The following is a 16,879-nucleotide window of genomic DNA, read 5'->3' on the forward strand; positions in this document are numbered from 1 at the left end:
CGTGGTGCCGCGTCCTCACAGGCTTAAAGGGTGGGGCGGCGGAGCATGTGTACGCTGTTGAGGCTGCTGATCGCCTGGCCCTGGATCCATGCATGTCTGTCTCTGGCCAGACGGTGAGGCCGGCGTCTGAGAGGACGCGGCGGTGGAGTACAAGGGCAGCAGGAGACAGGCCGGGCATCCCTTTCGGAGGCTGGACAGCCCCGGCTCCGCGGGGGTCGCAGCTCGGCAGGCAGCGAGGATCATGGCATCTCTGGCGGACCGAGTGCGGGGCAACGGGCGAATAGCCGCTGGGCTCCTGTTCAACCTGCTGGTGTCCATCTGCATCGTGTTCCTTAACAAATGGATCTATGTGCATCACGGCTTCCCCAATATGAGCCTGACCCTGGTGCATTTCGTAGTCACCTGGCTGGGCTTGTACATCTGCCAGAAACTGGATATCTTTGCCCCCAAAAGTCTGCCGCCCTCCAAGCTCCTCCTCTTGGCCCTCAGCTTCTGCGGCTTTGTGGTCTTCACCAACCTTTCTCTGCAGAACAACACCATAGGCACCTATCAGCTGGCCAAGGCCATGACCACGCCGGTGATCATAGCCATCCAGACCTTCTGCTACCAGAAAACCTTCTCCACCAGAATACAGCTCACGCTGGTGAGTAGCCTGAGCTTCCCGAGGCGCTCCTCTAACGACTCACCTCCTGGACCGCCCTTCTCCCCGGGAAATTTGAATGCTCGTTGTTTAACCTTGCGCCACCCTCTTCCCCATCGTCTTGAAATCCACAAATGAGTCATCTGTGAGCTTGTGAACGTCGAGCTTTTGGGGGGAGGGGGGAAAAATCCATCTTGGCATTCTATTGGGCTCTTAGCCCAGAAGAGCGTACTTGTGAGAGTTTTATTAATAATAACTACCATTTGGGGGAAATCTTTAAATGCTGTGATTGGTAAGAAAAGAAAGCTGTCTTTAGTGGTGCAGTCCAGTATATCAGAATATCTGCAGAAGCTCAAACTGAAAAACAGCCCTCCTCCACCAGGGGAATCAAACTGTGTATGATTAACGAAAGGTTTAGCATAAAATATGTCTCAGAGTATGTGTGCAGCGACATACTGCAGAGATGTCTGCATACAATAAAAAGAGACAAAAAATTTTAGCACTTAGTAACTTATAATGTTTAAGATCTTTATGCTTTTATTGTATTTTATGCTTATATATTGTTTAGACACTAATTTGGGGGTCCATTTACTCATCTGTGTATGCATGTGGTATTTTCTTGCAAAGTACAAAATGCATTTACCACAAATTTAAAAAAGAATTAAATGTGAACATCTATATAGAGTTATCATATTTCGCGTTTGGGAAATAGGATGAAAATTAGTTTTCTAAAATGAAAAAAGAACATTTATACAGGTTCGTTGTTTCTCAGTTATGTGTTTATAATTAGTCTTGTAAGACGCGCTAAAAGGAATACTAAATTTATGTCTCTTGAATTTAATCTGAACAACATTTGCCTCTTTTTCTTTACAGATTCCTATAACTTTAGGTGTAATCCTAAATTCTTATTACGATGTGAAGTTTAATTTCCTTGGAATGGTGTTTGCTGCTCTTGGTGTTTTAGTTACATCCCTTTATCAAGTGGTTGGTAATTTTTTTTTTCTTTATGTGCCTTTTTAGCAGATTTCATAAATTTTGAAGCTGTATCCCAAGGTTTAGAAAATACAGTATAGAGACAATAGACTGTTGGGAAGAAAGCATAATTGCATAAATTGTCTGACTCAAGGTGAAGAGAAGAAAGGAGACAGAGAAACTTGGGTGTATGATGCTCTCCAAATCCTGTTTGTAAGTGTATAATACCCATGTTTAACAGTCTGAGTCTGGGGTAAAGTTACATTATTTGCTGGGGAGTCTTTACAAAATGAGTAGTAAGACTCTTTACTTTCTAAGTTTATTGGTTATATTTATCATTTACTCTTTTTTTTTTTTTTTTTTTTGAGACAGAGTCTCACTCTGTTGCCCAGGCTAGAGTGAGTGCCGTGGCGTCAGCCTAGCTCACAGCAACCTCAAACTCCTGAGCTCAAGCGATCCTCCTGTCTCAGCCTCCCGAGTAGCTGGGACTACAGGCATGCACCACCATGCCCGGCTAATTTTTTCTATATATATTTTTAGCTGTCCATATAATTTCTTTCTATTTTTAGTAGAGATGGGGTCTCGCTCTTGCTCAGGCTGGTCTCGAACTCCTGAGCTCAAACGATCCGCCCACCTCGGCCTCCCAGAGTGCGAGGATTACAGGCGTGAGCCACCACGCCCGGCCATTTACTCTTTAATTATAGCATTACTGTGAACGAATGAGTACATTTCCAGAAATTTGAGCAGGAAAGGAAACTTCCAGATTTGTAGGGTTTTTTTTTTTTTTTTTTGCCTCAAAAAATACACTGCTGTTACAACTTACATTGGCTTTTAATAATTTGTCGATATCAATAGAGTAATTTATACCAATGGGTATTTCACTTCCTGTGCAAGCACAGTGCCTTGCCTATAGCAGGCATTCATTAAAAATTTGTTCATGGATTCATTCATTACCATAAAATCCCAACAGATGTGTTTTTTGTTTCTTATATAGTGGAGAAAAAAGAACTTGGTGTAGGGTACAGTGAAACAGTATTCTCTCTATACTGGAAACCTTGGTCTGGAAATTCTGGGTGTGCCTGCATGGGGAATCAGCCAAAATGTGTAACCAATTTTACTTTTTTCACAAACATCCACTGGTTATAAACTAAGGCATTCTTGTTGGGAATGTAGGAATTCAGGAATACAGCATCTTAAACTTTCTGGCAGGTGATCATGTCAGAAAGATTCTTATTAAAAACTACTGCAAATACATTTTTTAGTGGCAGAGAAGCAGTTTAAATGAAAGAAGAAAGCGACATAAGAGGGTGGAGCACCTACTCAGTCTTGTTAATTGCCACCATAATATTCTGTCTTTTACTACAGAGTAATCAGAGGAAGCTCAACTTTGTGCTTTAAAAAAATTATATTTGGGTCCACTTCAGTGTGTTTAAATTTTATTACTAGATAAAGGAAGCGAACATTCCTATTTATATTTTTTGTTAAATGCACTTTTTTGCCTAGTGTGGGTTAAACATTTATTAAATATAGCAAGAAATTTTATTCCTTGAACATTAGAATTTTTTGTACTTCTTCTACATAATTTCAATTCAGAGTATTCACTGTCCATGTCAATATGACTATTTTTGTTCACTTAAGTCTCAAATTGCTATAGGTTAGAATCAAAGGATTCTATATCCCTAGGCTAGTTATTTGAAGTAAGATTAACCAAGGAATGATTATAGACTAACTAATGGACACAGTTTCCATTATCAGTAAATGGTAAAAGTACTATTGCAAAGTAAGTGTATTCCCCAAAAAATTCCTCTGGAAGAAAGTAGTATCTGGGTGTAATTTCTAAATTTTTCTTATACTGCTAGGGACATTATAAGTTATTTTTCTTATACTGCTGGGGACATTAAAAGGAGTTAAAAGTTGAGTGATCAGTTATTTAGCTTCAGTTGTGGCAAGATGGTTGAGTCATTCATTCAGCAGACGTCTTTTGCTTCATGCTCACCCTTGAGAGTACAGAGATGAAAAGCAGCTACGAGCCAACATTGTAGAAGCACATATAGACAGCTAGTCACAGTAGTATATGTACCTCAGGGTATGAGAAAAAGTTCTGAGGAACACCAATGAGGAAGTGGCAGCTCTGTAAGACAGGTGGCGAGGTAAGAGTTTAGGGGAAAGTTAATTTAAATTGAAGGATGCACAGGAATTCCCTCAGCAGTGAAATATTGCAGGTCTTTCCTTGTGTTATGTGTGAAAATATGGAGCATTTTAGAGAACTTGATTTGTCTGATGAGGCTAGACTATAGGTGCATTGTGGCTACACAAGGCTGAGGAGTGAGTGAGTCCAGATAGCAGAGTCTTGAATGTCTTGCTAAGGAAATGTGTTTTTATCCTGCAGGCACCAGGAAAGGAGTTCAGATAGAGGAATGACTTGATCATTCCCTGTGGTTAAGAAAAAGAACTGGTGGCAATGAAGGATGGCGAGGAGAAGAAAGGGCGAAGGCAGAGTAGAAGGGGGAAGGGCCTGGGCTAGGGCAGTGGGTGTGGATGGGGAAAGGGGAAAAGACATTCCAGGGACCTTTTTGGGGAGGAATCAGTGTGGCCTGACTGAATGTGAGAGTGAGGACAGTAAGGAGTCTGATCCTTGGTGGAGATTATATCATTCATTACTGGAGTGACACAAGAGGAGCTTGTTCGTGGAAGGAAGACATGAGCTTGATTTTAAACAAGTTCCTGCAGATTATCTAGGCGAAGATGGCCAGGAAGCTGTTGAAGATGTGAGGTTAAGAATGCTCAGGGAAGAAGGTCAGAGCTGCACATGTCGGCAGATAGTAAAAGAGGTCAGTCAGGGAGATTAAAGAGGAAGGCAGACATCTACCCTAACGGTAAGTGAAAGAGTGCAAACCAGAAGGCAGTTCTTCCAGGAGAAATTCGCAGATTCTGCAGAGAAGTCCAGCAGGAAGAGGGCCACGTGGAAAACCCTTTGGTTGGGGCTGTTGGAGGTAATGGTGCCTTTAGGAGAACATTAGAGGCGAGGCGGGCAGGAAGGGACAGCTGAGACCCGGGAGTCCCCTCCATGCCAGGCAGTTCTGCGGCAGAGGCACACAGCAGCCTAGTGACACGCCTACAGGAGAGGAGGGCCAAGCACACGCTCTCTGCGTCCTTTTTGCACACTGCCGTGCCCCTCCAGTAGGCAGCAGAAGAATCAATTCTTTGTCCTTCATATTCACAGAAGACTCTTAGTTATGGCTGGCAGGAGTGTGGTTCAGATTTCCTGCTCTTCTATTTTTGTCTTGGTGAATTTCTATAGACTTAAGAGTTTACGTAACAAGATACCCAGACCTACAGGAACAAGAGGCGTGTAGAAGTGAGTCAAAAGCCTGGCTGTTCTTGCCAGATCTTACTCAAACAGCCCTACTAAGGTTTCCCCAAAGTCTCCTTTTTAGTCATATTTGTGAAGCATTTTGAGGATTGATGGGATATGAGGTTTTGAGATTTTGTTTCTACTGAATGGTACAGTATTTTAGGGTTTGTGATTAACGTATTTAGGTGTATTTGGTGGGGGATGGGGAATACTACCCACAGAAAATAATCCATAGAGAGGAAAATTTCTTCTACTATTGATGGGGTTTTCTAAAGAACTGAAAAGACCATGTGCCATTCAAGCCACACACCTTGGCAGCCACCTGGGATAACTGTTCTGGTCAGTCTGTCAGTCTCTAACCTGCCCTGTCATTGTCCTGCCCTGTGGCCCCTGGCCCGCCCTGCATCTTCCTTTCCTTTCTTTTTTTTTTTTTTTTTTGCCATTTTTAGAAAGAAATGAAATCCCACACTGCATCTATATTCCTACTTATCATCTAAATTTCCCCATTTCTGCTTTATTTTCCCAAGATCTCTGATGCTTGTGGGCCCCATACGCATTTACTTTTTGCTATTTACTAGTGTCAGGGAGGAGGGAAAAGAGAATTTTTCTTCCCCTTTCTAAGGAATTGAGAAGAAAATAGATTAATCAGAAATTGAATTTATAGAGCTCCTTTCAGCCAAGGTGCTTAAAAGTGCATTCATGTAGCTTACTGATCTTTGAAATCCTGTAGAATAATTAGGCGTTTCCTCTTCCCCCAGCCTGCACCCCATATTCCCATCTTTGTGGCTAGAGTTGCATCTTTGATTAAGTGATGTTATTTCTTTTGTTCCTGGCTTCTTTTATCTCGTGATTTTCAGTGGGTAGGAGCCAAACAGCATGAATTGCAAGTGAATTCAATGCAGCTGCTGTACTACCAGGCCCCGATGTCATCTGCCATGTTGCTGGTCACTGTGCCCTTCTTTGAGCCAGTGTTTGGAGAAGGGGGAATATTTGGTCCCTGGTCAGTTTCTGCTTTGGTAAGTTCTGATTGTTTTGGTGTCTAAGAAACAGTGTGATAATAATTCCTCCATTATTAATGCAATTTTAAATTTTCAGAGCACTATCTCAGATTTATTTTCACATTTAATCTTCATAATCTGGGAAGGGAGGAAGGCCTCTCTCTACGCATGGAAAAAGCCCATGCATGGAATTCCCCTCCCTTCCAACATTGCAACAACAGTAACAACAAAACAACACGACATGTGGGCGGAGTCAGGCAATGCTGTGTGCGAAGTAAACTACCTCAAGGTATGAAGGTACCTCAGCATTTTTTAAAATAAATAAATAAATAAAAATCTTCATAATCACCCTTTAAGGAAAACAAGGTAAGGAATGTTTTTCAGATGAAGAAACTGAGGCACAGAAAGGTGAAAGGACTTGCATGGGGTGGGACAGCTAGTCAATGGCAAAACCAGGACTAACAGTTCAGGTCTGCTGATGCCACTTACTGTTCTGACCATGCCGAGCTATGGCCCATGAATTATTTGGACATTTAATTTTCTTTACAGTGAAAATGTAGTTTTATTGGTTTTTAAAATATATATATAAATAGTACATGTCCATTATATAGATTTTGAACATAAATAGAAATAGAAAGAAAGTGAAAGGCCCCTGGAATCCTACCATACTAAGAAAATCACCTTTACCAATTTGGTGATGATCTTTTTATGGATCCCTTTTCTATTGGGTCATTAAATATGAAATGTCTGATTTCAAATCAAAGGTTTAGTTTATTATCTCTCAAATAAGAAGCAATACAATTAATCAAAGTATCTGCCTAAACTATCAACACAGTTTTGTAATCTTAACAGTAGCTTGCTTATGCCAGCAGCAAAGAAGTCTGGAGAACGAGTGGTGATGAAATCGAAAAAGGTGTTTTCCACAGCTTGTTGAGAATTGATTATTTTTCCTTGCTAGAAGTGGTCTAGGCTGGGCACGGTGGCTCACGCCTATAATCCTAGCGCTCTGGGAGGTCAATGCAGGAGGATCGCTTGAGGTCAGGAGTTTGAGACCAGCCTGAGCAAGAGTGAGACCCCCGTCTTTACTAAAAATAGAAAGAAATGACCTGGACAGCTAAAAATATAGAGAGAAAAAATTAGCTGGGCATGGTGGCACATGCCTGTAGTCCCAGCTACTTGGGAGGCTGAGGCAGGAGGATCACTTGAGCCCAGGAGTTTGAGGTTGCTGTGAGCTGGGCTGACGCCACGGCACTCTAGCCCAGGCAACAGAGCGAGACTCTGTCTCAAAAAAAAAAAAAAAAAAGAACAAAGAAAAAACATAAGCAAAATAAAAAAAAAGAGGAAGGCAGCAGAAAGGAAGTAATAAAGTTAAAGAGGCTAACAGGCTGAGGCCATTTAGTTTAAGGGAAAGTCACCTTCATTCCTTAATGTCCCTAGGGGGCATCCTTGTCTCAGAGCATGTAATTGTGTTTTAAAGGATGTGCCGAGTCATCAAGTAGGTAACATTCTGTGAATTCAATAAAATTAAAAATGATAAATTTTAGATATATTTCTAGAAACAGTTTTAAAAGTTTTTAAGGAGCAAGTTTCTCTCGGTTGAATATTTAACAGACCTCATACAGATGAGGTGTAACTGTATTTACCTAAACAGGACACAGATTGAACTGCTTTGGTCCTTTTATTGACTGTACTGATTTGAAATCTGATAAAACCTACATGGGACAGAAAGGATCTTTAAATATGACATGTTTTCTTTGGTGCTTAAACTTCTTAATAATTTAAATCATGACTAGCATTTTATCTAAATTCTCTTCAGTAACAGAATATGATTTTGCAACTTTTTAAATAAAATTATGGGATAGGTTTAAATGAGTATGACCCATTTGTCCCCTGTCCTCAGCCAGGTTGGTTTATTCCTTGTGCCATAAACACACCTTATTCCTTTCCTGCCTCCACGCTTTGACCTGTGTTCCCTCTGCCTGGAACCCTACCCCACTTCTTTCTTTAATCTGTACGTACTTTTTGAGATCCAAAGACTTTTTCTCTCTATTGCAGCCCACAGTGATCTCTTCTGCCTTGAGATTTGTATGGAACCTGTTGTCTGTTTGCCTGTTAATGATGTTGAACTAAAGACTCAGTTTCTTCCACTGCCTGAGCTGTAAATCTTGTATTGCACTCTGCCTTTCATGTGAGTGAGAGGTAGCCTAGCAGAGTGGGTTAAGAGCAGGAGCTCCAGAACCAGACTGCCTGGGCTTAAATCTCAGCGCCGCCAGTTACTAGCTGTGTGATCTTGGGCAAATTACTTTACCTCTCTATGCTCTCTGTCTTCATCTGTTAAAAAGGAATAATATTTAATATTTTTACACTTACTGTGTGGGTGTTTTCGTGAGGATTAAATGAGTCAATACATGTAAAACATTTAGAACTGTTCTTGGCGTCCTGTAAGTGTTGTGTAAGTGTAACCTATGATTACCGTGACTTTTATTATGTCCTAAGCTCTTTGAGGGCAGGAGCTTTGTACGTATTGTATTCCTCACAAGGCCTGGGCTAATTTTGTAGACATGCAGTGAATGTTTGTTGATTTAATTTAAATACGAATAAAAATGAGCAATTCAATAGAAAAAGATAAGGAAGGATATATACCAAGATGTTAACGTGGGTGGGTGGATGGGATTTTAAGAACTCCTTATATTCTTTTTGCTTATCTTTATTTTCTGATTTTTTTATAATGTGTATGTATTTTATAATAAACAAATACAAAATATTTTTCCTTAGAGAAATAAGAAAATTCACATTCGGAGAAAGGATATTATTGCAGAATTTTCCATTATTCTTGTGGACAGAATTATATTTCTGAACACTATTTATTCCACTTTTTTACCTTCAATTTGTGCTATCTCCCAAATTGACTCTATTTCTAATCTTATTTTTAATGGTTGATATTTGAGTTTTTTAAACTTCCTAATGAAATTTACTTGATGATAATGATTGCAATGCTTTGCATTAATGATTCTTTTGGTTTATTTGTAGCTTATGGTGCTGCTGTCTGGAGTGATAGCTTTCATGGTGAACTTATCAATTTATTGGATCATTGGGAACACTTCACCTGTCACGTATCCTTTTCATAATAACTTATAAATGCATTGTCTTATATTTTCCAAAACTGTCACACTCATTACTTACCTTAATGGAATCTCACACTAACTATTGCGTGGCCTAAATTAAGTAGAGACGAGTTATTTTTAGTCATTTATTGTATCTGTCCGCACTAGAGTCCATAGAATTTTAAAGAAATATAAACTGAGCAAATGGGTTAGATTTCTGTATTATGAATGGTTTTTGAATTTTCTTAATAGGTGGCCTCTTCCCTTATAAAAATTAACTTACAGTACCATTCCGTACATATTGTGAAATTAAATACTTATTGAGTAAACAGTGAGGTGGAGGTTTGAGTTTTCAATCAATCTTCAGGTATTCATAGTAACAAAGTAGAGGTGTGGTTAATCCAAATAACAAAAGATAATTTCAGACCACTGGCATCTGACTTTGGAGTTTGTCTTCATACTTACTTGGATATGGGTGTGCCTGTTTTTCCCAATATTATTTCAAATCACGAAATGAAATCGTATGTTGAAGACCAAGTTGAATTGCCATTTTTACCATTCTGCTTGTCTGTTTCTCTTCATATTTCACTCTGCCCCTACCCTTAGGCAAACGCAAAGAATGAATTTCCCCAAATGAGAGAGGTAGCTCAGTAACATTTTCTCATACAGTACTAACTTATATAAATGAGTGAATACTGAGATGTCAACAAAGTAAATAAGTAGCATATTTGCCAGCTATCAAATAACAATGATGATATTTAATAATTTTTAAAGCCATCACTTAGTAAATATTTATTTGGTGCCACGTACTCTTAGAAACATTTTGTATTAGTCCATTTAATTCTCACAGTAGCTCTGTGAGGTAAAGTTGTATCATTTTATTTTACAGAAGAGTAAACGGAGGTACAGAGAGGTTAAATATTAATAACTGACTTAAGGCCACACACAGAAGAGAAGTGTGGTGTCCACATTTGAACCCATGTAGTCTAGTCCCAGAACTTGTGCATCATGCTGCCAAATCAAGGCATCCAAGTATGTGCCCTGATTAAAAACATTGATTCATCCAACAAATATTTATTTTATACCCACTCATTGACTTAAAAATATTTATACAGTGACTTTAAAATATTTATATGTCAGGCACTGGGGATACAGTAGTGAACCAAATAGACAAAAATCTTTGCCCTCACAAGCTTAAATTCTGGTGAGGAAGATAGACTATACAGAGGGAAACTTTTAAAATATTTATAAGCAGCGCTGAGTAGTGTTAAATGCCAAGGAGAAAAAATAAAGCAGGAAAGAGAATGTGAAATGCTGGGGACGGAGTTGGGATTTTAGGTAAGACAGTCAGGAAGGCCTCAACAGGAAGGTGACTTTTGAGTGAAGACTGAAGGAAATGAGGCTGCTCCGTGCAGGTCAGAGGGAAGGATGTTCCAGGCGGAGGCAACAGCAGTGAGGCCCTAAGGGGCAACAGGGAAGCCTGTGTGGTCGGAGCAGGATGAGCAAAGGAAGGAATGTAGCAGGCCGAGAGGTAACAAGGAACGGGGTTGATAGCTTTTACATAAGGACTGCTGTGCTGAGTGAGATGGGAAGGAAGCTGTTGGAGTTTTGAGCAGAGAAGTGATATGCTTTTACTTACATTCTAGCGGAAACACGCAGAGCTTGGCTGTGTTGAAAATAAACTAAAGCAGGATTCTCAGCCTCAGTGCTGCTGACATTTTGGGCCAGGCAGCTCTTTGCGGAGGCCTGTCCAGCGCACTGTAGGATGTTTAGCAGCGTGCCTGGCCTCCACCACTAGGTGCCAGTGCATACCTTTTCCCCATTTGTGGCAACCAAAAATGTCTCCAGACATTGCCTGAACCCCTGGATGAAAAGAGGCATGGGAGACTGTTGGGAGGCCACAGAAACATTCTAATTTAGAAATAATGGTGGTTCATTACAGGATGGTAGCAGTGGGTGTAGTGAGAATGGAATGGATTCTGGATATATTTCCAAGTAGAGCCAACAGGTTTTGCTGATCAGTTGGATGTGAAAAATAAGAGAGAAAAGTAGGTTGACTCATATGGCTTTTGACCTGAGCAAAAACCTGATGAATGGAGTTGCCACCAATTGAGGTAGGACATCCCAGAGGAGGTTTGGGGGTGGGAGGAAGACCAGGTGCTCAGTTTTGGGTAAGTGTGAGGATTCAGGGATGAGGTCTCTGCTAGAGATATTCTAGAGAACCAGCAGTGTGTAGGTGTCGTTTAAAGTGGTGAGACTGTTTGAGATTACCAAGCAAACAAGTAGAAGAAGAAAAGATGTCCAAAGATTGAGTCCCGAGTGACTTCAGTATTTGGAGTTCAGAGAAATGAGAGGGGCCGGGTGGAAAAGGTGGAGGAGCAGCAGAGAGAAGCAGGGGGAGAAGGGGAGTGGTGTAGAATCCAGGTGAGGAGGGAGGGCTGAGCAGCTGTGTTAGGTGCCACTGACAGGGCCAGTATGGGAGACTGGTAGCTGATGAAGGGGATTAGTGAGGCGGAGGACACGGGTGGTTTGATGAGAACATTCGGAGGGTGGGGAGGCCACAGACGGCCTGGAACAGAGTAAGAACTGGAGAGAGGAGTTGGAAATACCATGTATAGACTGTTTGTTTTTTTTTTTTTTTAATAAAAGGGTTTAATTTAAAAATTCATGAAGAGTTTCTTTAAAATTGCCTTCCCTGTAGTATAAATATCTTTAAAAGATCATGAACTCCAACTCTACCACTTAATAACTCTGCGTTCTGGGGCAAGTTACTTAAACTCCCTGAGCCTCTATAATTGTACAATAGGAAGAGTGGGACTGGAGTGAAGGTAAATGTGATGCTTAAATAAGATGGTGTCATGTAAAGCATCTTTCGTGGTGGCTGGCATGTACTTGGTGCCTAGTATTAGGCCCTCTCGCTTTCCCCCTCTTGCCTCCTGAACTTGAGCGTACTGGTTGTGTTGAGTCAGCTCTCTGGTGCTTTACATATCTCATCTCATTTGCCAAGGAGAGTTTACTAGAAATGCCACTATAGGCCGGGCGCGATGGCTCACGCCTATAATCCTAGCACTCTGGGAGGCTGAGGTGGGAGGATTGCTCAAAGTCAGGAGTTCGAGACCAGCCTGAGCAAGAGCGAGACCCCGTCTCTACTAAAAATAGAAAGAAATTATCTGGCCAACTAAAAATACATATATATAAAAAATTAGCCAGGCATGGTGGCGCATGCCTGTAGTCCCAGCTACTCGGGAGGCTGAGGCAGAAGGATCCCTTGAGCCCAGGAGTTTGAGGTTGCTGTGAGCTAGGCTGACGCCACTGCACTCTAGCCCGGGCAACAGAGTGAGACTCTGTCTCAAAAAAAAAAAAAAAAAGAAAGAAAGAAAGAAATGCCACTATGAAACATAATCATAAATTACTGAACAAAATATCTTCTCTGGACCTTGTTCTGAGTGTCTGTCTTTTTATATCATAGCCCTTTTCTACTTGGAGAGGTCAACGGGAAGAGTTGAGGCAGTTTCACGTCCCTAACTCATCACTAACACCTACCGGAAGAACCTAGGATTGTCCCAGCACTTCACGGAAGTTGCTGTTCTTTACACGGGGCAGGCTGCTGCTCAGTCTGTGTCGCGTGTGGTTCTCTGCAGCCATAGGGAGCCTTTGCTCTGGGGAGGGGGGAGGGGCGGGGTGTGTGTGTGTGTGTGTGTGTGTGTGTGTAAATATAACTATCTTGTTATTCCTTTTTATCCTTATCCAAAAACCTCAGCTATAACATGTTTGGACACTTCAAGTTCTGCATTACTTTATTTGGAGGATACGTCTTATTTAAGGATCCACTGTCCATTAATCAGGGTCTTGGCATTTTATGTACATTATTTGGCATTCTCGCCTATACCCACTTTAAACTTAGTGAACAGGAAGGAGGCAAGAGTAAACTTGTACAACGTCCTTAATTCGGTTTTTGTGGAGAAGAGAATGTTGCCTCAAGGAGATAAAAAATGTTATGTGTACAAGTTATTTTCAAAAAAATTATAGTGTGAAATTCATTGAATGATTTTCAAGAAGTAACACAAAGGAAATTTTATTTACAAAATGACTTTTTTAAGTCCTCTTTTTTTTTTTAAATCTTAATTCTCTAAAACCAAATGGTTTATGCTGCTTTACAAAGATGATTATATGAAGTATACAGGATGGTTTGGTTATACCAAGCACATGAAAATTAAAGTTCTGTGATAATGACAAAGGAATTATTGTTATTGTGCTACAAATGTGTTGTGGTTCTCAGTGTTCGTTCTCTTCTAGGGAAGGACACACAGGACCTATTTGCTAGTAGTTGGTTTCTCAATGTGAGATTTGTTATAATTTTGGTCAGACTGTTCAAATCAATTTAAATCTAGCATTTCTATTTTAATTGGTTTAGTTTAACTTCCTGATTATTTATAGAAATGAAATATCATTTATAAAGTATAATAGAGAAGATGACCATAAGACCAAATCCAATTCTTAAAAGCACTATTTTTCTAGCAGAAAGTTGATGTAAGAAGTTGTATATTATCCAGAAAAACTACAATTTTTATGGATCTTCTCTCGTTTTTTAGCTTTCAGTGAACTGTAGAAACTATGCGGAGTTAAAAAACAAAATGTTTATTGGCTCAAAAGCCGTGATTAAATGGCTCAAAGAAAGGATAATAGAGGGAATTGAACAGGTTTATTGGCCTGGTAACTGCTTGCCTGGCCATTTTGAGCATTTCGTATTAATAATTTCTTAATACCCCTCCCTGCTACCACTCCCTAGCCCTGCATTTGAGGCATCCACGGAGCTTTCTGAACACTAGGCAGAAACTTAGTGAAAATATGAGGAAAGATTTGAAAGAGAAGTAGAAAAATGATTAAGTAGTTCCATGAGTTTTTACAGTGATCATTTTTAAAAATTGGGGTATTTAGAGGAAATCCATGATTTCCACTTAAGGAAATATAGTTCCACATATTTAATTGCAAAATATATTTCTGCCTTCCACCTTTTTGACAATTGACTATGAAAAACAGTTCTTGATCATCTCATATAATACATTGAGAAATCATTCCTCTTGTAATAAATAATACTTTTTCTAAATGTTACTTATAAACGTTAAGGGAGAAAACTCTTTTTTTTTTTTTTTTTTTTTTTTGTTGAGACAGAGTCTCACTTTGTTGCCCAGGCTAGAGTGAGTGCCGTGGCGTCAGCTTAGCTCACAGCAACCTCAAACTCCTGGGCTTAAGCGATCCTACTGCCTCAGCCTCCCGAGTAGCTGGGACTACAGGCATGCGCCACTATGCCCGGCTAATTTTTTCTATATAGATTTTTAGGTGTCCATATAATGTCTTTCTATTTTTAGTAGAGACGGGGTCTCGCTCAGGCTGGTCTCGAACTCCTGACCTTGAGCAATCCACCCGCCTCGGCCTCCCAGAGTGCTAGGATTACAGGCGTGAGCCACCGCGCCCGGCCAAGGGAGAAAACTCTTAAGTAAACAAAGAGCCACATATACAAAATACGCCTTTCAGTAAGATGGTAAATTTTATGTTATATGGTTTTTACAGTAAAGCACATACACGCTCACCCCCCTTTTGGGTTTTTTAGGATTTTTTTCCTAGACTGTTAGAAATGAGAAGCCTCACTGAAACTCTATTTTGAAGAATTTCAACTTGTCACTCAATCTTTTGTGTGATTAGTGTATGTGGTTTCCCATTTTTGTTTTAAGTATTCTTTGGTTCTTCTCGGTCTATTTTATTGTGCTAAAAAGTAACAAAGCATTCGTTTTTGCCAGATAAGCCTCGAGTATTATTATGTTTGTCTAAGAAACATTCTCTGTGTATGTTTAAATTAACATAATTATTTCTCAAAAACTGGAGAAAAGTGTTTCAGCACCGTGAGGATTATTTGATTTCTATGCACTGAGAGCAGCTTGAGTTGATTTGTGCCATGTACAAATTCTTAACTGTAAATAAAACTTGGGGAGGGAGTTGTAAAAAATACGTCAATAGGAATGCAGTAAGATGGCTGCAACAAGACAGGGTAGGGGCACATGTATAATAATGAATAAAATATGTACTGCTAGAATTAGAGTCTGATAAACTTTTTTTGCCCTGAAGACAATCATCTCATTGAAAAGAAAATTCCAGGGGGGACAATATGCCGGATGACCAGGACCAAGCACAGAGACAAACCAGATGCAGTGCTTTCGCAGAAAACATGCTGTCCTTTTGTTATCAGTGTAACTGGACTTGCTTTTTATCCTATGTTAAATGACGGAACTTCAGTTTTTACCTGTTAAAAATAAAGACAACCTCTTTTTACTTTTGTATTGCATATTTGAGCCAATGGAAGAAGGGTGGCATCTGTGTGTGTATGCATGCTAACACCGGCCTCTTTAGCTCCCAGAATTCCATCTCCCTTTTAAAATAACAGAAAGAAGAAATCTTTGTGAAATGAAGCAAGCTTTTTCCTGTCTTATTTTTTAAGATACTTTTTAAACCTTGGTATTATTAAACTGTTAATGTCTTCTCTTTTTAAAAATTTATTTCAAAGAGCAGCATTAATCTAGCATTCCACATTCTCTCCATCAATAAATAGTTATTAGGTGAATGAGTATGCAGAATGGCCAAAGGTGAAAGTCTGATTAAAAGAATGGAGTGCATTGTTTTTTGAGTCTGTTGAAAAATAAAGAATGGAGACCAGATTTATTAGATATATTCTGTTTTGTATGTTTTCAAAATGAAACTGGATTATACATGCTAACATCAGGGATACAGTGATAATTGCATTCACTCAACAAAGATTTATTGAGCATATACTATGTGCTAGGCACATATTCCCTATGATGCTAAGGAACACATTAGCAGAAAAGATAGGACTGACTAAACAAAAACAAAGTGAGTTTATTGTTACAAATTCAGATAAATGCTAAAGGGAACATGGTTCTTTGCCAGCATGTAACAAAAGAATCTGGTCTAGGCTTGGCAATTGGGGATGGTGTCCATGAAGAAAAATTGAGCTGAAATCTGATAGATATATATAGAAGTTACCTATGCAAAGGAAGGGTATCGCATTCTGGAAAGAGGGTATAGTGCATACAAAGCCCCACTGGTTGGAGAAATCATGATGACTTTAAAGAACTACAAAAAGGATGGAGTCTAGAGACTAAATTTGGGGGTGGGGAGACATGGTGTGACATGAGCCTGGAAAGGTAGGCAGGCCTCAGACCATGGAACACCTGTAGGCTATGCTGGGCATCTTTACTAAGAGTAAGGTGGAGTGTTGTGAGTGCTGTCACAGTCAACCCCTTCGTTTTGAAATTAATGGAAGAAAACAGCCGTGCTAGGAGACCAGTTGGGAGACAACTGTAGTGAGAGGTCATGGTAGCTTAAAAAGTAGTGGGGTGAGGTAAGTGGATATATTCAAGGCAATTTAGTAGATGGAATGAGCTGAACTGGGGATGGATTAGAAATGGAGGGCACGGGAAGGGGTGAAGTGAAAAATCACACTTAGGGATCTGATTTGCACAGCTTGATGGAGAATGGTGCCATTCTCTGAGAGGAAACACAAGACTGAGTTAGGAGTAGGATGAGGCGGAGGAAGATTATGGGTACATACAAGGCCATCTTGCTATTGAGACAGCCAATTGATGTTAAGCTATAGAGGTCTAGAACTCAGGAAATTTTTGTTGGAGTGGAGATAAAACTTGGGAGTTATTGGAGTATGCCTGATTAGGATAAAAACAGACCAACATAAGCTTGCTGAAGAAGATAGCAAGAAATAAAAAGACAGTCTACATCTGAA

The 16,879-nt window shown here is 40.0% G+C and overlaps 1 protein-coding gene across 2 annotated transcripts; it reads left to right on the forward strand.

Annotated features, from left to right (window-relative positions):
• The first annotated feature begins 121 nt into the window (after positions 1–121).
• Positions 122–14,194, forward strand: SLC35E3 (solute carrier family 35 member E3). Of its 2 annotated transcripts, XM_069489990.1 has the most exons (5): positions 122–643; positions 1,514–1,624; positions 5,825–5,983; positions 8,996–9,078; positions 12,830–14,194. In XM_069489990.1, exons 1-5 carry the CDS (start codon positions 242–244, stop codon positions 13,014–13,016), a joined length of 942 nt encoding a protein of 313 aa, XP_069346091.1. In that variant the 5' UTR covers positions 122–241; the 3' UTR covers positions 13,017–14,194. The 2 variants fall into 2 exon arrangements, with proteins under 2 accessions (XP_069346091.1, XP_069346092.1); XM_069489991.1 differs by lacking the exon at positions 1,514–1,624.
• The last annotated feature ends 2,685 nt before the right edge of the window (positions 14,195–16,879 follow it).

Source organism: Eulemur rufifrons, chromosome 16, assembly GCF_041146395.1.
Source record: "Eulemur rufifrons isolate Redbay chromosome 16, OSU_ERuf_1, whole genome shotgun sequence".
In the NCBI taxonomy this organism is placed as follows: domain Eukaryota; kingdom Metazoa; phylum Chordata; class Mammalia; order Primates; family Lemuridae; genus Eulemur; species Eulemur rufifrons.